This window comes from Ascidiella aspersa, chromosome 4, assembly GCF_963924565.1.
Source record: "Ascidiella aspersa chromosome 4, kaAscAspe10.2, whole genome shotgun sequence".
Classification (NCBI taxonomy): Eukaryota; Metazoa; Chordata; class Ascidiacea; order Phlebobranchia; family Ascidiidae; genus Ascidiella; species Ascidiella aspersa.
Genome location: NC_139450.1, coordinates 27,244,193 through 27,268,952, shown reverse-complemented (window position 1 = coordinate 27,268,952; position 24,760 = coordinate 27,244,193). Strand labels below are relative to the sequence as shown.

General features: G+C 36.7%; 3 protein-coding genes across 3 annotated transcripts in view; all 3 read right to left on the bottom strand.

The window, feature by feature from the left end:
* Window positions 1-3,408: 3,408 nt before the first annotated feature.
* Window positions 3,409-15,973, bottom strand: LOC146157248 (acyl-protein thioesterase 1-like). Its single transcript, XM_083386509.1, has 10 exons — window positions 15,828-15,973; window positions 15,651-15,759; window positions 15,535-15,566; window positions 15,401-15,466; window positions 14,991-15,038; window positions 14,770-14,840; window positions 13,217-13,293; window positions 12,116-12,217; window positions 7,376-7,561; window positions 3,409-5,016 (listed from the first exon to the last, which is right to left on the bottom strand). Exons 1-10 carry the CDS (start codon window positions 15,935-15,937, stop codon window positions 4,963-4,965), a joined length of 855 nt encoding a protein of 284 aa, XP_083242635.1. The 5' UTR covers window positions 15,938-15,973; the 3' UTR covers window positions 3,409-4,962.
* A 26-nt stretch (window positions 15,974-15,999) lies between these two features.
* Window positions 16,000-17,032, bottom strand: LOC146157247 (surfeit locus protein 1-like). Its single transcript, XM_083386508.1, has one exon. It carries the CDS (start codon window positions 16,955-16,957, stop codon window positions 16,100-16,102), a length of 858 nt encoding a protein of 285 aa, XP_083242634.1. The 5' UTR covers window positions 16,958-17,032; the 3' UTR covers window positions 16,000-16,099.
* A 3,626-nt stretch (window positions 17,033-20,658) lies between these two features.
* LOC146157244 (histone deacetylase 1-like) overlaps window positions 20,659-24,760 on the bottom strand; it is a 61,045-nt gene continuing 56,943 nt past the window's right edge. The window contains exons 13-15 of the mRNA XM_083388351.1: window positions 22,811-22,951; window positions 22,100-22,212; window positions 20,659-21,214 (exon numbers count right to left, since the gene is read on the bottom strand). Coding sequence (XP_083244477.1) covers window positions 21,125-21,214; window positions 22,100-22,212; window positions 22,811-22,951 — 344 coding nt within the window. The 3' untranslated portion in view covers window positions 20,659-21,124. The remainder of the gene's footprint in view (window positions 21,215-22,099; window positions 22,213-22,810; window positions 22,952-24,760) is intronic.

Here is a 24,760-nt window from a genome sequence, read left to right as displayed (position 1 = left end):
AATAAAAGTATAGTAAATTTCCATCTAAGGGTAAATAAACAAAAGAATATACCACAAGATCAAAATTTAAAGCACCATAATTTTTTTAATCTATGCATTGCAAAAAAACACAATAAAATTAATTTCTAACAGTTATTTTAATTTTTATAATTTTTTTTAGGTTTGGAGCGCGTTGTCGTTTAAAATAAATTATTTGCCGAATTATATATTTGACACTCATATTGATAGTGAATTAACATCTACCATGAACTAAAAAAACATACAAGCATGCACAACTTCAAATAACACTTACTAAATCTGTGATGTCCCTTAGTATCACGTTCAAACTCATCAATGCATATATTGCAGTGGACCAGTAATGGCGTTCCTTCTTGCAAGTACGATGACAATCGGAGCTTCCAGCATGTCGAAGTGTCGCTTCCACTTGTCAGGCTTCGCGTTAAAGTATTGACATTGAATATAAAAAACTCAACTTAAATTAAAAATTTAGATCAAAAACTTGAGGTGAAATCAGAACTATGACTTAGTTGTTTTGCACTAAGACTATTCTAAATAACATTTGTTGGACAGCTCGTTTGAACAAATATTCGATGTGAATTTTTTTTCAAATATTCAGAAGTGTTTTGACGAAAAGTTACGTATTGGATTAACAGTTTCACTTGACTTAAATAAAATGTCTATGTAGGACATTGAGAAATGCATTACAGGACTTCAAAAATGCCAATACTTTATAATTAACTAAAACTTGTCTTTGTAAATACCTCACAATGAAATAAAAAACAAGAAGTTAAACCTGCAGTTTTCTTCGGCGCTGTTTCGATACCAGTTGGAATCCAGCACAGTGTAATCGATGACGCTACCCCAATCCCAAATATCTCCAACCTGACACAAACAGTTAGGCGGTCATAGAGCACTTAAACATATTTACTTTCTATCTTAAAAGTACTTTCTACAAAATACCTTTGACATTAGCCAACAAATAACTAAATTTTGCCAATTCTAAAATTTATTAGAAAGTTATTTAATTAGTGGGAAAACATTTTGGGGCGCCACAACAAAACGTCACGCTTCACGTATTTGTTCAATTGTTTGGGGGATTTAATACGATGGTGATTGTGATTCAAAATGTTAAATTTTGGAATAGTCGACGGTTTAAGCCTGTAGGATTTTGCTTGCCAAATTGTGAAAACTTGGTGGCTTAACATTGCAGAGTATCGATTTATATATCAGATTAAACATTGCTAAAATTAAGCAATTAAGTATTAAGCATATATGAATGACCACCACGAAGTTGATACCTTTTCCACAAGACAGGCGGCAAAATACTCGCGGAGACTTTTCGTCCTTGCTGCTTCGTTTTCAGTAAATGCAATTTTCTTTCGTCTCGGTATTCGACGTACAGAATGGCAGCCTGAAAGGAAATAAAGTGACTAAATAGCGAAAAAAGTGTATTACGACAATCGAATAATTTCAGCATGGCACGATAAAAGGAATATTTCCAACGTGGCAATAGGCTACTATACTTTATGTAAATCAGAAACAAAGTAGCCTATAGAAGTCGAAAAATTAGGATTACCAAACGTAATAGAAAAAGAATGAGAATATAAATAGACCATTTATAATGACAGCATGCAAAACGAAACTGTTGCTTCTAAGCCTTGAACACAGTAGGCCAACATTACCCACATATATTTGTAACACGGCGTACAACGACCTATCACCAGACAAAAAAGCGATAGCATAAATGCAAGCAGTGGCTGACAACTTCGTAGGCTTACGGCAAACTATGGGAAAGTATTTACTGTACTCAAATCGTACACAAATATTGCACTAATACGCTTACTAATTGAGCTAAAATATCTCATTGCACCCTTCACCATAGGAACGGCATCCCGGTGAATTTTACTAACCTTGTACGGCGTTCCTTTGAATTTGTACCAAAATGAACAGAGTTACACCGCAAAGCAACTGACATTGCATGTTCTATTTTGACAGCACATACCAGTCGCGCTAAATGAACTTGCTTTTGGCTTACCTTTGTTTACAAGATAATTTAGGCGATCGGCGAAGGCATCCGATAGCCCTAGGCCCAGTCGAATGAACCGGGGTACCGGAACGGTTTATTTTCGTCGAATATTTTGTAGGCACATTGCGAGAATTCTTTGGCACACGGTCTACGGTCGTTGGAAGATAGATCGAAGACGAAAAGCTGCCCTAAGCTGTTTCATATCGCTATTTAATGCCTATCAAAATGTCGAGTTGTTTGATAAGGGAATGATTTTCTTAACAAAGAGTTCAGTTTAAAAGGGAAACTTGTGTGCATTGAATGTGATGCATTTCCAACTGAAATTCGACGCTCTGTTACTGAACTCAGCCTTTGTATTTGGTGTCACAGTGCGTTGTCTGTTTGACCGGTTTGTGTTTAAGACCAATGTCTTCCAAAGGGCAAGTTTCGGATTTTTGTTTGGGGGAGGCATGTCACTTTTTAGAGATCACATTACTATAGGTTACGTAGTAATTTTAAGAAAGTCACTATTTATGAGATTACTCGCGTACAAATATGTTTTTGAAGTTAAGTCTAATCAGCTGAGGGCAAAAAATTATGTTTAAATTGGCAAAAATTTTGGAGGCCAAACTCGATGGCACAGTAATCTATCAAGAGGATTTCAGCGAACATCAAGGTGACATTGGAAAACCGATTGTAATTCTCTTGAAAAATGTGCCGTCAGGCGTGTCCCATGTATTGTGCGGTTCCTAGTTTTTCTGTCTATGTCTCACAAAGAAGACGGGGAGATGTACATCAGTCTTACTTAAATCTTAACCGAAGAAACGAAAAATGTATCCGGACGTTTTGATGACAGCAAATTTTCGCTGTTGACATAAACCCTGAATAATGTATGCATTTTCATCAAAGCGTGGCACGAAATTCGATAATCACTGTCGAAAACCGACAGCCAGACTTCCCTCACATTTATTCCAGCATCATTGAGAGTGACTGACAATAAACAGTAAACAAATCTTCAACACAGCGGCGGTGGCAGCCGTGCATTTGGGCAACATAACGATCACGGTACAATTTTCTAACGAAACGCATCAGAAATGATAATTTTTATAGATGATGTGACAACGGGATGTCAAAAAAAAATCCTTATTACCGTTCGATGTCTTGCACAAATATGCAACTGAAATGCCAGTTTTGCTACATTTAAGGAGATGGCAGGACGGCCTGGTAAAATGAATTTTTTTTTTACCGAAACGACGTAGGCTACCTGCAAAAATACATAGTTTTAAGTAGTTTTTCATACGTTTTGTGGCGGTGCTAATAACCAAATTGCCTATTTGATAGTTGGTAGAACATTTTTTATAGTGTTTTGCCAAACACTGAACCGTTAGACTTCAAGGTTTAAGGGCGACGGGCTCCTTAATCAATTTCTTCACGGCTCTCACACTAAATATTAAACTGGACTTATCTTAAAAAAACGTAAATTTTTTAAGGCATTAAAGACCAGGTCAACCACAAATCAATTCAACATGCTGCTCTGTAGGATTTGGCACTTTGATATGCTGGTAGTGAGTCGACACATTTTGCCTGGCGTCTTTTGTATTTGCGCCAAGGCAAAGCAGGGCTATGAAGAGCGTGGCAGAAGATACAAGACAAAGGCGCAAAAACGGCCAACACACCGCGCATAGAAAAACACAAACTCGATTGTCGTCCAATACTCGCCAAAACTTTTATCAGGGATTTTTCCGGGTTTTTTTAGGATGCACTTTAATTTTACGGCCTTTTCAAACGTAAAACGTTGTTTGGCGCAATCTCATCTTTTTTTAACCTTATAAATTCATTTTATGCTAAAGCCCGTTCTTTTCGTGTAAAAACCTCGCTTTGTAACAAACTTTAAATTCGAGTGAAGAAATTAGCCGAACCATTAAATCGCAAATATATATCTTACGATGTTTACAAACAGTTCACATTCTATATTTAATTTCCTTTGGCTATAATTGAATGATGCGAAAGCGTCCAAGGTTTGGTATAAAAGTACGTAAAAATGATTAAGAACCACCGATCAGCACAAAAAACGGCAAATTTCGCGAGGTCTATTGCGATACGCGATATAGGCGGCAAATATAGCGGACTTAATGCTAACAAAACATAGAAGACGCAATATGGATTCGGCCAGACTCCTCAAACAGGGATGCTTTACAAAAAACATTCTAAAACTAGGGCATACAGCGAAATGAGCCGGCCAAACGACGCAAGTATCTAATCACAATGCAATAAGAGAAGCGTTTTTTTAGCGTGCTGAAAAATGACCTAAAAAGCGATGCTATTAGAAAATGCATGAAAAATGTTGGATACCTGCGGCTAGTGACTAGACTTAGCAGTATATTTTAGCTCCCTCAAATTTATTTAGAAATGGAATAAGAGCACAATTAGTCTACAAAAATCGACAGCTCGTTCCAAGTTTTAGCGAATTTTAAAAGTAGAATGCGGGTATGTGGCTGAAAATGCAAGTCCGGTAGTATTTCTTAAATTTATGCAGTTTTTTGTTTAAAGTTTTATGCAGCAAAATAACAACTGATGATTATTACCGCTATAAATAATGCAGCTATCCGTCAAAGACAAAATAAGCGTCTCACCAAAATGTGTGCCAGATTTACTAATTAGGGGCCAAAAATCACGAATTAAGCAGCAACTGTCAAAATGTCACTTCTAGGCATGCATACGTCATACAAATGCTAGAATGCGTCACATGAACTCCGAAATACGTCACGGATACGTAACGGACAGCGATAAGCAATCGATGGCACTTCGGGAGTTTGAACGACGAATAAAATAACGAAACGGGAGAATTTGGCCTGAGAGGAAAAATTTGCACGAGCAGTTTTTCTGTAAAGTCTCTGGTGACGTAGAATTACGTGACGTCGCCATAAAGGTCTTGAGTTGGTTGGGAGTGGCTTCTTTTAAAATTGCACTGGCAACCACTTGTCCAGTCGTTCTTTTACGTCTTCCATTTCCTGCGTGAACAAGAAAAACGTGAAATTGATAAAATGGTTGTTTTTCGTTGTTTGGTGATTTTATAAGCCAGAGATTTTTCCAAAGGGGTTTGATTTTCGACTGGATTTAAAAAAAATAAAGAAGTTTTCAGATGTGAGTGCTGCTACATTCATGTATAAGGAGGTGCTTGTCAACCGATGGAGCAAAATTACTGTAGGTCGAAGACTGCAGTTGGTTTATCTGGTTAGATTGATTCTGAACAAGATCATCTCTTAATACGCGAAAATTGCGGAAACAATACGAAGAGTTGACTCATAGTAATTACATTCGACTTACTGATGCTGTTATCTTATTTGTGTTTAATTCACTCTGGGCTTACAAAAAGTTTAAGCGAATTTATAGGCTTATTTAAACACACACAAACAAATCGAAATAAAAAAACAACACAAAAAACGTACAATTGTGGTCGCCATTGCTAACGCTAAATTAAGAAACCAGCAGTAAAGTTTATTCTTCGGCATACAGAAGTATACAAAAACTTTAGCGCTATTAAATTTTCCAACTTAAATTATGCAAAAATGCCTAGTATCCTGAAAACTAGCGTTGACCAGAACACTGAACACATCCAAAGAATATCGAGTTCAAGTGACAATCGTAGGAAACAGTGACTTCTTTTGACATCAATGACCAGTCGTTCACCCCAAAACCGTTTCCTGCCGGGCAAGCTACGTTACAAAGGTGCCAGTAGAAAAAAATCAAGACGCCGGTCAAAACATTTGCCTTTCGGTCAGTATACAAATGCCAGAAGAACACATGAAATGCATCAAAGAAATTCAACTCGAAAAGAAAAACACAAACCCCTCTTAATCTTTTAATCTAGCTTTTACCTTTTTTAACGTCTTTTGTTTTTTCTTTTATTAGATTAGAAAACGACAAGGCTTTATGGCCTTTACTTTTTCATACGTTTAATTATATTTTTTTCCCCATTATGGCATCATTGCCTAAAAAAAGCCTGCACAACCCAGAATGGTAGACGGGCCGCAGCGAGCAAAAAAAGTATAAGGGTCGCTAATTGAAATTGAAAAAAATTGCTTATGAACAAAACTTTCCATATAAAAGGATAAGCGATACGTTAGGCACATAAAAGAGATTCTAATTCAACAGTAATAGCACTTTATAGAGTTTATGAGTTACACGGCGCAACAAGTCATAATATGCGAAGTGCCTTGAGTTTGAATAGTTTCCTTTTAAACTGGCAATTTATAACGGATCTAATTAAAAAATAAAGTTTTACAAAGTAATCTTAACAAAAATAAAGTTGAGCGGGGATAGCTGGTCCCTCTGGAACCGCCCCTGTTTGTGAACATGCTTTTGCAAACCCACTGAGTTGTTAGCCTCCACAACAGGATACTACTCCTTGTACTCTGGCGTTTAAAAAATTCTCCACATATTAGTCCACTCAGTGCGTCTATTTATTGACCTACTGAATTTAAAATGCAAATCACGAGCTGAAAAGAGTTTGTCTGTTACTAATTTATTACGCATGACTAAACTATGCGTAGTGTTATACAGCAATTTATGTGTGATCGCGCCATAAACAAGCATGTCGGCCCTTCTTAAAAAACAAGTACTAGTGAACCGTTTTTCTTTTGGAAACAAAAATCACATTTTGGCAAAACCAAACTATGGCTTAGTAACGTGGGAAGATGGCAGCTGGCAGGGTTGCCACACAATTTTTTTTATGAAAAAATATAAAGACATTCAAAGAGTTTTAAAATACTTTTTTTTAATTTGTAAGTTTTATAAGACCTTAAACAGAAAAACTTATTTTTTTAAAAACTTTTCAATACTTTCAATTTAAAGGCGTTCAACGATTTTTAAAGATTCAAAGATTGTGTGACAAACCTGTACGGCTTAGAAACTTGGTCAACAAACATATGGTCCATTTAAACCTAATTGTGCAAATTTAACAAATCAATAGTAAATTTGGTCTTTAATCGGACGTTACTATGCCTCAAATCTAGTTAATCGACAGAAAAAAATGAAGCATTAGACACCACGAGTAAAGATACTGGCTCTCGAATTGGGGAATTTGGGGAATTTTCAGAGGGTCAACGCAACATATTTTTAATTTGTGTAATTACATATTACAATAAGTGGAACACATCCTTTTCAATGGACTTAATGGAAAAAACTAATATTTGACAGCTTGTGTACAGGAAAATCATGTGTTTAAGTACTTATTTGGATGTTAAAAAAATAATTGTACCTTGATAAACAACGGTCCTCCTTTATCAAAAAAAGCAAAAGTGGCCTGCCAGTTGAAAAAGTAAAAAAAAAATACCTTCCAAAAGCGCAAACTCGGCGCCAAACACAAACCTTAGGACAGGACGAGTGTCCCATTTGGTCGTAAGTCTTAAACTCGGTCGTAACGCTGCCGTCCCTCTGCGATTTGAGCAGGGTGTTTGTCACTTGGCCGAAGGTAACCTTTACCATGGGGTCGTCGGTTCCGTGACCCTGGAAAATGTCGCAGCGCTGCTGGCTCAGCGAGAATCCCTCCTTGTTCTGTTGCACCGGAACAAGAAAATCGTGGTTAGTTTTGAAGGACAGTTGTTCGTCTTTAGAGATTCTTGACTAAAGGTCAGTGTAATAATGACTTAAGTCACAGTTTTCAAATGACTTGACTTGACTTTAGTCTTTTGGGCAAAATTACTTGACTTAAGTCTTTTGGGCAAAATGACTTGACTTAAGTCTTTTAGACAAAATGACTTGACATTACTTAATCCTTTTGGACAAAATGACTTGACTTGACTTAAGAATTTTAGGCAAAATGACTTGACTTGACTTGAGTCTTTTGGGCAAAATGACTTGACTTAAGTCTTTTAGGCAAAATGACTGGACATGACTTAAATCTTTTTGGCAAAATGACTTGACTTGACTTAACTATTTTAGGCAAAATGACTTGACTTGATTCAAGTCCAAATAACGGGTTGAACAGCTTAACATGTATTTTTATAACAAGGACTTGACTTGAATTGACTTGCTTTAATTATGACTTGACTGGGACTTGAGTTGTTATTTATTCAAAAAGACTTGACCTGGACTTGTTACGTCTTTGCCAACCGATACCGATCTTTTTTACAAACTTGTAAATTGGAAATAGTCAAAATTGAAATTAATCGAATAAAATGAAAAAAACTTTTAAGTTTATCTACCTATATTCGTTAAACTCTTATTTTGCATGATAACTTGACATGATGCTAAACAATTTTTTTTGTTAAAAGGACAAAAGAAAATTTATACTTTAGTACTAAAAAAACGTATAAATTTAACGATACCGATATATGGGTAGAAGCTAAATATCGTCCGATATTATCCCTATATTAATAGATCGACCCAGCTCTAATTGTTCGTTTTCAAGTTTTTTAGCCACCTAAAAGGGTGACATGACATTTTAGCGGACCCCAAGGGGCCAGTGAAAGGGTGTAGGAGCTTCACGAGTGGACAAAAAAATTTACAGAAATTTTACAGTGTAAATAATTAACGAGATCCGACCGATAGTGGAACTGATTCCCTTTTTTTTATTTCAGCAAGATAATAGATGTTTAGGGTAACATGCTATTGCCTTTCTGCTATATTTTAGATCAAGTTCACAGTTTTATGAGTGTTTTATGCCTTTGTACCATCTCCGCCAGGTTACTTTAGAAATTGTCCTTAAGACTTTTACGGTTCATACAGTGGAAGAAAAAATGGACCAAAGCAAACGAATTTTAAGTTGCAATTAAAAAACAAGCCCGTTTCGAAAATTTTCACAAACTGCATGGCAACTTCCTGACTTTCTAAAGCTCAACAAAACAGCTTTAGTCGGACGATGAACGATCATTATCAATCCCATAGAAACTCCCGCGGAAAGGCTGTCATCTGTTCCACACGTCAAGCAACAGCTTAGGCAGCCTCGTGAATACCTAGCGCATGTCGACCATGGGTTGACATGAAACAACTTTAAAAAACTTGCAAATCTTACACTGACTATAAAAATAAAGTGCTGATTTTCAAGAAACGTGTATAGTTTTATGCAGTTGCGCAATATGGGACTAAGCCCAAATAGATGGATTAAGGTTTACATCGAACAAAAAAAGACCTAAACCCGCCGGAATAAGACCTAAATGGCCAGAAAAAGATAGAACACAAACAACCTTTTGTTTAATCTGAAAACACTCCTAACTTCATATCTAACTCTCTTAATAATTTCAATCCTAAAAAAAAAATTCTAACCTCAAATAAGGGCAAAGGATCTGGTGCCAAAACAGCGACGCCCATACGGCTTCGTTTAAACTAGGATGCCCAAACGTTGATACAAAAACGGGTGATTTTAGACCGGTGACCCCCAATATGCTTCATATACCCTCTTCCTACAGTTTTGTGTGCTATATAGACCATCTAGATCTCTTTTTGATGAGTTTGTGCATGTTCTGACAGGTTTAGTTAGATCTTTTTGTAACGCAGATGTTACTATTTATTTATCCTATTTTTACCGTGCTATCATATAGATAATTTCGCTTTAGATATTGTTGCTTTATAGGTCTTATCATGTGTCTGGTTGCATTTCGACCATGTTAAAACTAATATGAGAAGTGCTTTGTGAAATGGCAAGGTATCGTAGTAATAACAGGGTTGGACTTAAGCACTCGCCCACTCGCCAATGCGAGTACAAATTGCTCTTGGCGAGTGCTGATTTACACCCACTCGCTTCGGCGAAAAATTTAATTAGTTGGTGCAGGACAACTTGTGTTAAGCGCCACTACTAAAAATATTTTCTTAAACACTAAGGTGCAAATACATTCAACACTACACAAATAATAAGGTTATTCGAAGTCACGTTCAAAGCTCGTAATAAAGACTCTTTGTCCCGTTTAAAAAAATCGTTTACCGGCGAACAATCAAAGAAGTAATTGCTGCAGTGGTAAACAGTTATGTGGTTTATTGTTTAACTTCAACGTCGTTGACGCCTTTGGTTTATTGGACGTGCAGTTTTGGGTAACAATAAGTTCAAAGCAAATGTCTTATAATAATATTTATAAGCAATGTTTTTTTAAATGAGGGACTAAAACGGACCACTGAACACTACGATATTTGTAATATCGCCTACTTGTGTAACTTCAGCTGAGCATTAGTAATTAGTCTACGTAAGTATGTTGAATAACTGTATGTAAATATTTTATACTGTATTTAAGATAGATACGAATCGAAACCATTGCGGACGCCCTTAAAAAATAGAAATGACCCACTATAGGGCATCGCGCCGCACAGAACCTCTGGTGCATTTGGTTGTATAGTGTTAGGCGAAATGTGGCGTTTTGTTTGTGGCGCGAAGCAAACTGGTTGAAACGTCCTTGAAGCACAGAAAAAACAGAATACGAAAAAAAGAGAGCGCAAGGAATTGACAGTGTTATTTTTTCACTAAAGAATACTTCGGCTGAAAAACATTGTTTTAAGCGTAAACTGCTTTATAGGTCATTCATTTGTTTGTTCACCCATTCGTTTGTTCATCCATGCGTAAAAATAAACGACCAAACTTTTGTAAAAACAAATGTTTACGATAGGTTGGAAAGTACCCGCTCGGCCGCGGTCACAGCCGCGCATTTCATGTAAAGTCAACGTAAAATTCAGTCAGCCGCGAAAAATCGCTCAAACGCGCAAAACTTTCGTCGCGTTAACAGTTTTCAGTATAGTATTCCATTTTCAGCCGTGCAAATTTTACAGATAACTTTATTACAGCCGCGCAATTTAAAGCTGCAAAATTGTCTCTCCCGCGCAAAATCTAAAGTTTACTATCTGGTGTTTACGTATAGAAAAATACAGGTTAACGATAACCCAAGAAATGACCGCGCTAGGACGGAAATTTGCAGACAGCGTGCCAAAAATTTGGCGAGTGTTATTTCGTCCTGGCGAGTGCTGATTGATAGCCAGTAATTTTTTGCTGAGGAACAACCCTGAATAAAGCGACTATACTAGTACTTGGCCGAGGCGGGGTAAAAAGCAAAAAACATACGGTTGCAAAAGGGAGCCTGGCCGTTGAAAAGTGGCCTGTAGTATTTCCTCCAAACTATCCGCGCAATCATAGCACGAAGTTTTCTAAGTTTACTTAAGATCTAATAATAACCGGCTCAGATATGCGAGGCGCGTAATAGGAGTCGTCTTACTACTTTACTCATCTCACGCATATGTCAAAAAAGTGGCGCTGCGATCAGTTAGAATCGGGATCTCGCTATACATAGCACAATAATATATGGCGCAAGAATTTGCAAAATGTTTTTTCGAGCGATGAATGAAATTAGCTGCTTGTGGAAAACGGTAAAAACGAGCGATTCTGGACGCACTTTATGTTAGTAACGGAACAACAAAACCTTTTGTTTATATTAGTGCTTCCCAGCCGGGGTGCCATTTCCAATGCTCAAAAGTACCGAGAAATATTTTGGATCTTACAAGAACCTGTTTTTTGCTAAATTTGTAGGCCTCTTGATACAACTTTTGTGTACGATTGAAGTACAATAAATAAAACAAGCTCCTACTTTGTGTACAGTTGATTTATGTGGTTCCACTTCCTTTTTTTTGTGACATTACAGTAAACCACTGAACAAAATCCTATTAGGGGTGCAGCAATCTATTTACCAATTCTGACGGATGCCGATAAAGAGGTAAATTTTTGTTTTGCAAAATTACCTTATGCACGAAATTATATAGCGGAAAAGAACGGCGATTTCGTTTTTAACGGTAAAAATAGCCAAAACAAATTGTTTAAAAGCAAATCATGACACTTATTTTTAGGCAAAAACGGTACCAAAAAGTCTAAGCGGTCATATTTTTATGGGTAAAGTCAGTGTAGGGCAGGATTTCTTAAAGATTATACATAAATTATGCCCTTGAGAATTCTGTAATGTCCGTTAATAGAAAGGGGTTTTCAATGAACAGCAGCAATTATTTGCCAAGCGAAAACTCATTACATCGCATTGATAAGTAAATACGGAGACAGATAAGGTCCGGATTTAACACTGAAAAGGTCTACATTCGGACCGCGGTCCGACAGTTGAGTAGCCCTGGTGTAGCGTAACAACTCACTTGGGTGAAGGAATCGTGCATGGGAAGCCATGAGCTGAGAGCAATCACTCCTCCAAGCTTGTCCGGGTGCTTTAACGCACTGAAGAGGGCGAGCGCACCTCCCTGGGTTAGAACACAACATTGCTTTACTCCTTAAAGCATAAAGTTGGAGGTTGTAGTAGTAATATCAACGCCCATACTGCAGTAGGAAGCATTTTGAAAGTTTCAAATATCTCTTTTATTCATTTTTTGGTATTTGTACTATGTATTGTTTCATTCGTTGGAGCAAAATGGTTGGATGTTGTAGTAAGACGTAGTAACAATATCAAAGCCCATACTGAAGTAGGAAGAATTTTGAACGTTTCGAATATTTCTTCATTCATTTTTCAACATGGGCTTTCGTATTCTTATTTCTTATGATGTAATGTAAAAGTAACGCAAAAGGAGAGCACCTATTATTCGGCAACAATTACCCAGCAAAAACATTTGCAGGCAGATATATGTGTTACGATGTCATCTACAGGTCAACGATTTCGGCACCTATATTAGTGGAAGGGACCATAGCCGCTTCTGCCCAAGTTGTTATATCAATGTACGCAGTTTAATGTTCTTATGTTTTCCTACTAAACGCACTGCATGTTGAATTAACTACAACTTCAAATTAAACAGGTAAGTTAGATGTGTACCGTTATCACTTCCAGTACGACTTGAAGGCCTTGGTCACAGAATATACACATTGTCAATATGAATGTTTCGGTTGCTGAATACGGGCTGTTGATCGCTTTTAAACGAAGCTGTGCGTACGAAGAGCGTGCAGCAGGCAATGACAAATAGTGTTATGGTTGTTACCCGACCAGTTCCTACTGAACTAGCATAACAAAGTCTAGAACGACGGTCCTAGTTTTATTTTTTGCATGTTTAAATAACCCTATGTATAAATGAATGTGTTTACATAACCATACGATGGTTTTAGTTTATAGGCGCCATGTAAACCGCAGTTATCCGCTTTTATTATGAGACCAGCCTTAATGAAAAGAAAAAGTGGCCAAGTACATTAGTACAATCCTATAGGCCATGTAACCCGCAGTTACCCGCGTTTATTAATAGATTAGCTTAACTTACCATTGAAAAGCCGCCGATTACAATCCTGGTGCTTGGAATGCCGTGATCGGTCGTTTCTTTCCTGATCATCGCATCCACTGAAAACAATACACGATGTATTAGGCGCTTGAAACAAAAGCAGATGGTTACGAAACCTATAGGTTCAATATGGGTTTTGCTGATTTAAACCAGGGGTCTCCAAACTATGGCCCGCGGGTCAGTTCCGGCTTTCGGTTGAATATTTCCGTCCCGCCACATATTCGATTTGATGATCCCCAAATCCGTTTATAAATACTTTATTAACGGAAATGTTTGTCGGGTGTAAAATTATAGGTTAAACTTTAAGAAAATTTAAAACAAAACGACAATTTCGTAAGGTCACTTTATATTTTGATTAACTATAACTTTTATCTGTTTATCTCCGACATTAACGGTTATTCAGCCCGCCATCACCATCTTCAAAGTTCGGTGACCTCCGATCTAGACTGCTCAACGAAAAGGCCGATTTAGTTTTAACGGTTACCGTACAAATAACAAAAATAAAAATATTTTTTTAAGTATTCGTTCGATTCACTGCTATATAAAAATTCGTGTACCGGATTCTATGCCGTTGCTATATTCTAGGACAGACCTGTGCAAATCAGGCCCACGGCTAATTGCGTTTTATTAGCAAAAATAAGCATTTACGTTTTTTTTCTCGATTTATAACATTTTATTGATTAATTTTGACGCGTAAGGCATCCTTGCCTATTGCTACTCTTATCAGCTTTTCAAAACACAAAGATATTTACAGCGTTTTAAAAAAAAAAACGTTTTTTTTAAGTTATATCCTACACTAAATAGTTATGATAAAAAGGTTGCCTTTAATAGCTATCATCGTAGCGGTGGTCTTGTTTTTTTAAATACAAAAGTTCGATTCTTACTGACCAAAAATTCGGTTTTTGCAATGTCAAACTGAATATCCAACATTACATAATACGCGCTCTTAATGACAAATAAAGTATCGTATAGAGTGCACTTATATATTGCGTTGACTTATGACGCTTAACTTTAAGTTTTTAGATTGTATCTGTTTGCTTGATACGAAATCATGCTCCAGACGGGTGTTAGTTTGGGAAAAATACTTTAAGTTTGCGAAAAGTCAACTTATTTGATTCTAGAACAATTGTCAAGCAACGCAAGTGTACGTACATGGCACAACAGAGAAGACAACAAAGCGACTTAATGGTAGAGGTTAAAGTAAGATTCAACTAACAGACATTTTAAAGCAAACATCTTACACGTTACCAACTCGTAGCGTCATTTTGCATGTAAATAGTTGGCAAAAAATAGCCGTATACCAAGGGTGACGTTATAGCGGAAACCTAGTAATATCACTAGTTTGCGCGTTTTAAACCCCCCATGATGTTTTGCATTTCAGATCTTGATTTAATTACACTTTTATTCTTATAATTAGCCTACAATGAAGCTTATATAACAAATCTAATGTGTCGCAAAACATTAATTTAAAATGCTGGAGCAAAAAATTGAGAAATAAAAATTAACAGTTTGATAAAAGATTCAACAAATCTCACCCTTCTTAGCCGCTGCCTTTATACCTTCTTCGTCAGTCATTGTTTGCGGAGATAAACCTTTTAAATCAAACCTAAAAGCAACAAAAGCTTGCAGACATTTTAAAATCTTTTACAGTTAGTAACAACACTGATTAAAATGTGCTCTATTGTAAAAACTGCAAATAAAGTAGGAACACAGTTGCACATTAAAGGTTTCCATAATATGTGACAAAAAAAATTACCATGCAGGCATCACCATTCCTCCGTTGAGCGTCACTGGTATTGATGGCCTGAAAAGGTGAAAAATGTAGTTATCTTGGTAGATGAACAAAAAACAGATAATACAAAATTTAGATATAGTCACATCATTGGCAATTTATTCATGTAAAACACCCTTAAAATCTAAAAGTAAAAAGTGTAACAATGAAGTCTAATTCTTGGTGGTGGATTTTATTAGAAAATGGTGGTTTTAGTTAGATATAGTAGAATGTCAAACCTAATTCTATGAATATATATTAAATATATATATATATATACAGCTAAAACAGAATGCTGAATGAGTAAAAAAAAGCATCCAAAGAGCAATAATTTTTAATTTTTATATTATTCAAAGATTTGTTTTTAATACTGGGCACACCCAAGACAAACTTACGCATTTGGAAAAATGTAGCGAATATGGTCTTTCTTAATCTCCTTAAAAGCCTCAGCCCAGCCAGCACTAAATAAAAATATAAAGCATTAATTTCATGACAAACAAATATATAGCACAGAAACCAATTTACCAACCCTTGATCACCAAGTCCATGAAGAAATATGACCTAAAATTAAAAAAACAAAACAATGTTAGACAATCACCACTTTTAATTTTATCAAGAAAAATACTAGATAACATTCGTTTCTACCGTGGCAGTTGCCTGGACTTTTGGAGTGATCATGAAACATTCTCTTGCCAATGATGCCATTGTTGGTAAACGATGATTTTCAGTTGACTTTTTGCCCAAGCCGGGGAGTCTTAAACAAACCGTTAGTTACCTTGACTGATTTACCAATTGGGGTTTATTCGAAGCAATCTTACTCACCCCTTAAAGTGGTAGAAATACGCTGCTAGAAAGGCAACGCAAACAGTGAAGACCACAACAGCTTTTGCCAGGTTTTTTACAGAAAGGTAGGTTCTACTTAAAATTACCATACAAATTTACAAAACCTGAAATAAACAAAAGTACAAATAATTTGACAAAATGCACTGTTTTGATTCAGCATATTTACTTAACCTATTGAAATATGTATATACATATATATATATATATATGAAAGATTTTGTTAATCATTAGGAAATAATATGGTCAGGTTTTCATTTTTTAACAAATCGATAATACCACATTATCCCAGTGGCCAAAGATAGGCCATACCAAGTGACAATATATGAGAGATGTTCGTCTCTAAGTGTGACCCGTGTTTGGCCACCGATCGGGGCACTCGGGGGCAATGACGAGTCGTAAATGGCATCCAGCATGATCGGACTTGCCCCTGTTAGCTTGGACATGTCATCTAAATCTTTATAAAGCCAGTGACCCAGCTCTGGTTTGTTCTTTGGTGAAAGAGGTGGCCTTGTTTCATTATGTCTTAGGATGCCAGTCAGGTTTACAGTTCCCGTTAATTGGCCTTCCATTCTTTTCTGAGGATCTTTGTTCAAAAATGGAACGTAGCCCCGATTGATGAGAATCGTCAGGTCAGAGTTTTCCAAGTGAAAAGGCGTCACAACCTGCATTCCAATGTTTTTGTTCTGCATTGACATAAGTGACCCAGAGTCTACTGATCTTTCCGGATGTGCCTTTACAAGGCTTCGTGGCTCAATATAGATCTCATTGCTGTGATCAAACTGACCTCTAACAGTTAACGGAACATACTCAAGGTCAGCCAAAGTGTCAAGGTTGCTTGGAAAGGGCCGTGGCTTTTGATTTGTCTTTTCTTCCAGCTGACGAATCAAACCCAACTTCCACTGCTTTCTCTTGACTTGCCAAGTGCCAAGCGCAAAACCGGCGATGGGAAAAAACAGCATGACCCATTTCGCTCCTCCGTCTTGCTCTTTGTTTCGTTGGTCATTGTACGTTGTGTTACATCCCGGAGAAAGAAACAGTTGCCTTGGCAAGATACCACATGAATTTCCAGTGGAAGCTTTTAGGAAAATCTGGGCAGTTAGTTTAAACATTTTTAGACAACCAATAGTTTTTACTTATTTTTCTACTATTTTGCATTATAGATACACAGCTCAATTTTAATTGCCTTCTCTGCAATTTAGATGTACACCTGTGAAAACGTAAATTACAGCATTAAATAAATATATAACAATCTGTTGCCAAATAGGTTTCTTAGTTTTTGTTAAATAAGCATATATATTACTTTTTGTATGCAATCTTTTGTTAAAAACTAGTAACAAAAGTTAAAGTAACGAGTTAACAAAATTAAAATTGCAAGGAAGAAATAAACATGTGAGAATACATTTAATATTAATAATTGACCTACCCGAATCCGCACCCCAATGGCCAACCCAAATAATGTGAGCAATATAGCTCAAAGAAAAAGTGGTAGGATTACAGATCAGCGCCCCAAAATGTGTTAATAAGCGCCCCAAAATGTGTTAACTAAATTTATTTGATAAGAAGTGTGGTAATTAATTTCAGTAGAAAACAAAAAAGCAGTCGGGAGTAATATGAATTTGGGTGATGCTGTAGAATCCTACCACATAACTAATGGTTTAGAGAAGTACATTGCTTGAGTTAAGTATGGGTTAGTGTTTAGCTTTCAGGTTGGTAAGGTATTATTATTGTATTTAAACTCCCATATTTATATATCCTATGCAGTTTCAATATTGACAACTCGTTTTATTGCCTTTCAAAAAGGTAGTAGGATTGTAGAACAGCGCCCAATATTGTCATATTATCCTCAATTTTAAATTAACGAAATTTGTTTCCGAAAAAAACATACTGAGACTGAGAGTTGCTCAAGATTCAGAGACTGGCTTAAAATTTATGAATGTTAAAAATGCGCAATCTAGTAACTTTTCAACCAAGCAACACTAGACCAAATTTTGCCTAAACTATTATTATTTCCTCAGCCCGAATCCTGTAGCTTGCTCAATTAGAATTAAGAGTATTTTAAAACTTACACCAAATCATCAATTGTAGCATTGTTGGAAACGCGTATGTTTAGTTTATTGCTGTAAAATGCTACGTAAATGTGTTTATTTTTCAGTTAGAAAAATAAGAAATTTTGTTAGTTAGTTTGATTTTATAGCTGAACAACTTGTTCTTGTTGTACACAACCACCGAACGCAAGCGCGGAAAACAGTTTCAGCTCTGGCGTTTTTCTACAAGGTTGGTCGCAAATTTATTTTCCGCTTTGCATCCGCGTTTAAGAATATTCATAGAAAACTATTTGACGAATTTACAATACTTTTATAAATATAATCAGATTAAATTGTTCTCTCACGGTATTCTGGTATAGTTGTTAGCTGCAAAAGCATGATTTTTCAATTCGATTCGGATGGTAAGCTGTTTAAATTTTAGACGGAATTCCGCGGAACCGTGTTTTTATGCAAACTTGATTCAATCCGTTAAGGACTTGAGGCAACTTGAAGCACTGTACACTATTTCCATTTTTTTAATACGGTGATTTTGTTTATGAATTTAAAAGCTACATTGGTACAGACACCTCAAATCAATGTGTTTATTGCTTTTGCGTACTACAGCATTTAGTAGAGAATTTGCAGTGCTAGTTGCAATGCTGCGTATTCGGGGAAAAATAACCCAAGTCCGACTCCGACCAAATGTGCGATTTCGTCGAGTCCCGAGATCGGCCCGGACTCTACAGCCTGTATTCTGCCAATTTACGCAACTGAAAAAACGTGGATGTTAGGCAATCTACTTATAGGGTTGTCGTGCAATTCATTCACTCACAATACTGTACATGGTCGAAAATATTCTACCATATGCTATTCCAATTTCACAATTGCCAGTTGGCTACCATAGCAGTTTTTTAAATTTCCACCGACTCCGCAGTCCTGGCTAGTTGTGGTGATGGCGATTCGTTCAAGTTTATTGTCATGTCTTGAAAACTGTTATTGTATCAATTAGCGCAGGGGTTCCCAACCTTTTTACGTTCTCGTACCACTTGGACGCTCTGTCCTGCCACGCGTACCACTTCTTGCAAAACAACTACTAACTTGTTCTAATCATATTTTAATGTATTTTTAGCTTACAACTAGCATTATTTAACGCTATTTGTAAATTAAGCCATAAACAGTAGATGCTATCTATCAAGAACAATCATTTGATATATTTGACGCCTGTCACCCACTTATTTGACGCCTGGCGCGTTGTACGGCTTTTTAAAGCAACTGCTGTGCTCATCGTTGACAATTGACATAGCCAGTATTTTGAAGATCGTAATGGTACGAAACAACAGGGATGTTTACGTCACAATGAATGGGCTTCGGAATTGTTTTTGTAAACAAAACCAGATGAACAAAACATAAAGTTGTCAATCCATGTTTTTGTGAAAAAAACGAAAGCTACTCGCGTACCACTAGTGGTACGCGTACCACAGGTTGGGAACCCCTCAATTAGCGGATGTACGGCCAATGTCGGCGCTGAAATGAATCGACAAATCTTTTTAACAACACAAAAATTGAAAAACTAGCTTTTGTCACCCGTCGCGGAGCTTGCACGGTTCCTGTAATTTATGTAGATAACCATTTTTGAAAATAGCCCAATGAGCAGTTAAATGAAGAAAGTATCAGCAAATTACGATTTTCTACGCCAAAATTAAATCAAATCGCGATAACTCAACTCACAAACAAATCAAATAACTCGCAAGAATTACTATACAAGGATTTTATTCTCAAATAAAGGAGAGCACAGACGACAGAGAAAACGATGGCCGTTGGCCAAACTTCGATAAAACATCGGATCCGGATCCGTCGCCGGAAAAATGATACTTTTTTTGCTTTGCAAATGGCGGTCTGGCTGTGCCGCGTTTTATTGCAGTGGCAGAAAGCGATATTTCCGGTCGATTTCTGCTGAGATGAAGACAAAATGTCGCGAAAGATGATAGGAATTATTTTTATTGTTCCATTTTTTCTTCTTGGCTGGGTTTTGCTGTCTCGTCGCCATCTTTAGTTGCGCCGGTTTGGTCCACGGGGTCGGTCGCTTTTGTAGCAGGGGCGTCTGTTTTGGCTACAATAGGGTGGATTTTAGCTTTATATTAATATTAGTTGACTGTCTAATTCAGTGTTTTTCAACCTTTTTTTCGTGAGCGTAGATATACCAGTGTAGCTTTGGCGACCCAATTTTAATCAGTGAACTTTTTAAAAGGTAACGAAACATAAAAGACAAATAGCATATAACATTTCGAGTTTAATTACTAGAGCAGTGGTTCTCAAACCCCCTTCTTTCGTGGCCCATTTTCGTTGCACAAAAATTCTGTGGCCCAATATTTTTTTGTGAAAGAACAAACTATAAAAAAGGTTTAGAACAAACAATAGCGAAGCATATATCAAAACAGATTATGTATTCAACCGTGCATTAGAGAGGTACTTGCTTCTGAACAATAACTTACGTTTCATTTACATTCCAAGCCATTATCCCTGTAAAATTAGGTATAGTGACACAAATGAAACCAAATTCTTCAATATATCTAGCTTTTTTAAATTGGTCTGTGGCCCACTTAATAAGTTTCCATGGCCCACCAGTGAGCCATGGCCCACTGGTTGAGAACCACTGTACTAGAGACATGTTTTCGTATTGATTTCACTCTTTTCTCAAATTTTGAAGAAAACTTGCTCTGGACCGATTTCCATAAATCTAACCATGCCCAACTTTGGCTCGCGATATATATGTTAAGAAAAACTGGTCTAATTCTTTGTTTGAAACAAATACTACGATAAGTCCAAGATTGTCTGTTTACAATAAGTTAGGATGGATTTGACATCAGAATAAGGTCAATATTAAATGATTTAAGTTCAAGTCTATTTTGTTTTTACCAAAGATTAAAGAGGTTAAAAATTCTGTACAACGTGATTTAAACAAAAAAAGAAGATTAACAGTATTTTCGGCAAATTTTTCGGAACGACAACTAAATTTTACTTAAAACGATTGTTCGAAATAACATGGCTTAAAAATGACGAATGTTAGTAGTTTAAAAATATCCTTCAGATTAGAAAAAAAATTTCGCCACATTGCAGAACAAGAAAGGCACTTTTACTTAACAATAAGATTCTGCAAAAATAGTCACGTTAATTACGACCATTTCCTGAGACGCTTGGCCCTCTGATTTACTGATTTCAATTCAAAACGCGTTTAATCCTTGCAATAAAACGTCACTTACCGGTTTCGGTTTGAGTTTCGGTCTTCGGTTCGGTTTTGATATCAACTTTGACGTCACGTTTCACACTGGCGTCCTCTGCCGGCTGCAAAGGAAAAAAAAACAAGTTTGTGTAAAGCGAAACAGAATTTGGTAAGAAAACAAGCTTTTTTTTATCAAGCCATGTCTTATGTATTTCCGGTACAGTTCAAGGTCATGTAAAGCGGGTTCGAATGAGACTGGATTGATTTTATGATGGAAATGAAAAATTAACCACAATCCACAATCCTACAACCGAGAGAATAGTATTTTCGTTGTGGTCGTATTTTAGCTACCCCAAATGGCGTAGGTAGGTTGGCATGTTTTTCGCAACTCAAATGCTTAACTACGTTATGTACAATTCCTGAAGTTGGTACAAAAAAGTCGCCTTATTAAACTACGTTTCGGGATAGCTTTGTTATTTACAGCTGATACCTTCTGCGATTCAAAACTTACAATTCCAAGAGCCTTGAGAGATACATATGCATTGTGTGTGGCTATTGATTGGCAAAACTACTTCAGAAGAAGGCCCCAATTACATGAAAGCCGCAAAATATTTAAATTACCGAATTTAAAAAAAAAATATTTTTAGTGATATGGATATAATTGGAACAGATTATTCAAATCAATACGACAATTGTGGAAAGGAAAAACAGCAATACGCCTTTTTAAGTCACCATAAGTCCAAGTCAAGTCATTTGCAAGTGAAGTTAAGTCACAGTCAAGTCATTTGCAAATGAAGTTAAGTCACAGTCTAGTCATTTGCAAATGAAGTTAAGTCACAGTCAAGTCATTTGCAAATGAAGTGAAGTCCAAGTTCAGGTTATTTGCAAATTAAGTAAGTCCCAGTCAAGTCATTTGCACAATAGTACATTCCAAGTAAAGTCATTTGCAAAATAAGTTAAGTCCCAGTCAAGTCACTTTTGAAAGAACTTAAGCTATAGGTCTTCACCTGGGTGTCCATCTTCTCCTCTTCTTTATTGGGAGCAGCATTCGCCGGAGGAACTTCGGATTTCAGAGCGGGATCCACTTTGGATGTTGGTTTGTCATCTTCCGTCTTTTCAGCTGCGATCACATAACGTTTGCCGGGTTAAAAAATGTTGGGAAATTATTTAGTTTGTAATTGTTGAGGGAATATTCCCGCACAGCGCACAGAATACAATTTGCCAGTATTAGAATGGCGTAAGTCAATTGCTTGACTTATTAAGTCTTTAAGTCAAATGACTTGGGTTGAGATGAGGTGTTTTCATTTCATTTTTTATTAAATTGGGTTAATCACTCTAATTAAGACAATTTGCTTGTTATATATTTAGCTTTAGGCCTAGGTATTTTTGAGTTTTTTTATTAATCGGACAAAGTTTACCAATGTTAATAGTTTCACGTTTTTTCTTTTATATCAATAACTCTAGAACTTGACTTGTTATTGTTTGCAAGAAACTTGACTAGGACTTTTTGAGCTACACCGGCTCAGAGAGGAGTGAGTGTAGTGTCGACCATAATGCCTGTTTGTACAAACAACCTCATATTGAAGGGAATACCTCCACTACGGTGTATTTTAAGCTTCCAAATCATTAGAGCAAAAGTGAATAATTCAAACATGCCGTACCGTCGTAGCGCTAATAACCAGCAAAAAAAAAAAACCGGTGGTTTCATGTCGACCGACCTGCCGGTTGCTTCCCGTCTCCTTCCTCCAGCTTCCTCTTCTTCTTGCGATGCGACTCTGCGTTCTTCCTTCCTCCCTCACCCTCGTCCTCCGAGTCCGAGTACTCGTCGTCACGCTGGATGCGCTTGTCGGAGGCGCGAACTGAGTACAGGGTAACAGTGAATTTAGTTAAATGTAGGCATGTAACTGGATTTTGAGATATTTCTTAAATTCTTTATACTTACTTGGAAATGGTTTTAAGTTGTAACACATTTTACACCACACTAGTTTGATCAAACGTCAAGGTGCAAAGGCTCTTTATCGTTCAATAGTCCGATAGAGTGGGATATATTCAATATTTCATCTTTTGCCAATTTCGTAGCGATTTTTTTTAGAAAAGTAAAATTCATGGCAATTTGTTTTTTAATCACATATTTGGTATTTTAGGAAGTATTTCTTAAATACTATATAATAACTTGGGAACGGTAAGTGTAGTTAAACTGTTTTAAAGTTGTAATATGGGATTTTTCTTTATAGTGACGCATTGAATTTTTAGGATACTATATACTCGCAGTAAAAAATGTCTCGATCGTTTAACTTTGTGGTTGAATATAACATGGGCAGCTCGTTTTTACGCTTAATGCGCTTTTAAAGAGGCACAAACTGAGTATAAGAGGTAAGAGTGAGTTTAGTTCAGGGGTTCTACCCAGGGGTCCGCTTCTTGGGAGTACGTGGACTAATTTTAGGGGGTCAATGGAAGCCTAATTGAAATAGTTATGTATAACTTAAAAAATAAGAGTTTTATCAAAAAACGCTTTGGCGAATAGATTTTGTCCTTGAATCTAGTCTGCGTTTCAGTTTTACCTTTGTTGGACCGCATGTGTCTTAGGTCAAAAAATAAGTCTAAAAAATACCAGCTTTTTTCTTAGAAAGGTCTCGGCACAAAACATGTAGTGTTAAGCATTTTACTATCATAAAAAAGTGTTAATCAGGGTTAAACCTAGTGTTTTTTGCATTTAATAATTGGTTTAATTAGCCAAAAGAAAAGCATGCGTTAAAATGCATTCAGATGTTCAAGTTGGTCAAATCCAGGTCATGGTACGGCGCCATAAGACTGAAAACATTCTTTAAAGCACAAACATACTAGATGTTAAAGAAATAAATTTGCATTTACGTATAGTTAAAATAAACAAACAATATGGAGAACGGATTCTTGCCGAGTTTGCAAAAGAGGCGGCGGGCCGTAGGTTGCCCACCCCTGGTTTAAACAGTAATCTAAGTGTACTTAACCACGGGGAATATGACCATACAGTATTTAAATTAATATGGTTAAACTCTAAATTTTGTCTTTCTCATGATTTAAGGAGACCTCGCTTCGTGGCGTTTTTTAAAAAGGGGGGGTAAAAACGGGAAGTCTAGGAAAGGGGGACAACACTCGTAAAAGGGTCAAAACCACTGAACTAAGGAAAATAAACTCACTGTTTTAATAACAAATGGGCCCTATTTACATTTTTTATATTCAAAATATCGGTTTTGCTGTTTTTGCAAGGGATTCTGAGATTAGGTGAAGCCAAATTATAAGAGTTTTCTGCAAAATTATTGAGCCTAGAAAATTCGATTTGCATCGAACGGACAAACTTTTTCCACAGAACAGTAACATTTTGCAAATTCACGTGTTCGACGAAACGGTTTGGGTCGTTTGCGCTCCGTTGAAACCTCGAGCGTCAAACAAAAATAACGGTAAAGGTCGCGCGGTGTGTGTCTTATCCAAAAACGACGTTGTCTGCGAAATCTCGCGACGGGCGTGGAGGCAAACCGGTTTCTCGGCATTTTTTTGCGATTGAAGTGACGCGAGACTCACTTTAATCCGAATATACACGAAACCTGTCGCCCTACATTTGTGAGTTTGGTGTACACATTGTATTCAACACACTACAGTGGTGGACTGTTTGCCGTGTACACAGTTTATTG

Excerpts from the sequence above, each read along its gene's own strand:
- LOC146157247 (XM_083386508.1), bottom strand. The coding sequence starts at position 16,957 with ATGTTTAAACTAACTGCCCAGATTTTCCTAAAAGCTTCCACTGGAAAT.
- LOC146157248 (XM_083386509.1), bottom strand. The coding sequence starts at position 15,937 with ATGGTAATTTTAAGTAGAACCTACCTTTCTGTAAAAAACCTGGCAAAA. Across the intron at positions 15,039-15,400 it reads CGCTACATTTTTCCAAATGC|GCCATCAATACCAGTGACGC; the intron begins GTAAGTTTGTCT and ends TCACCTTTTCAG. Across the intron at positions 12,218-13,216 it reads TAATCGGCGGCTTTTCAATG|GGAGGTGCGCTCGCCCTCTT; the intron begins GTAAGTTAAGCT and ends GTTCTAACCCAG.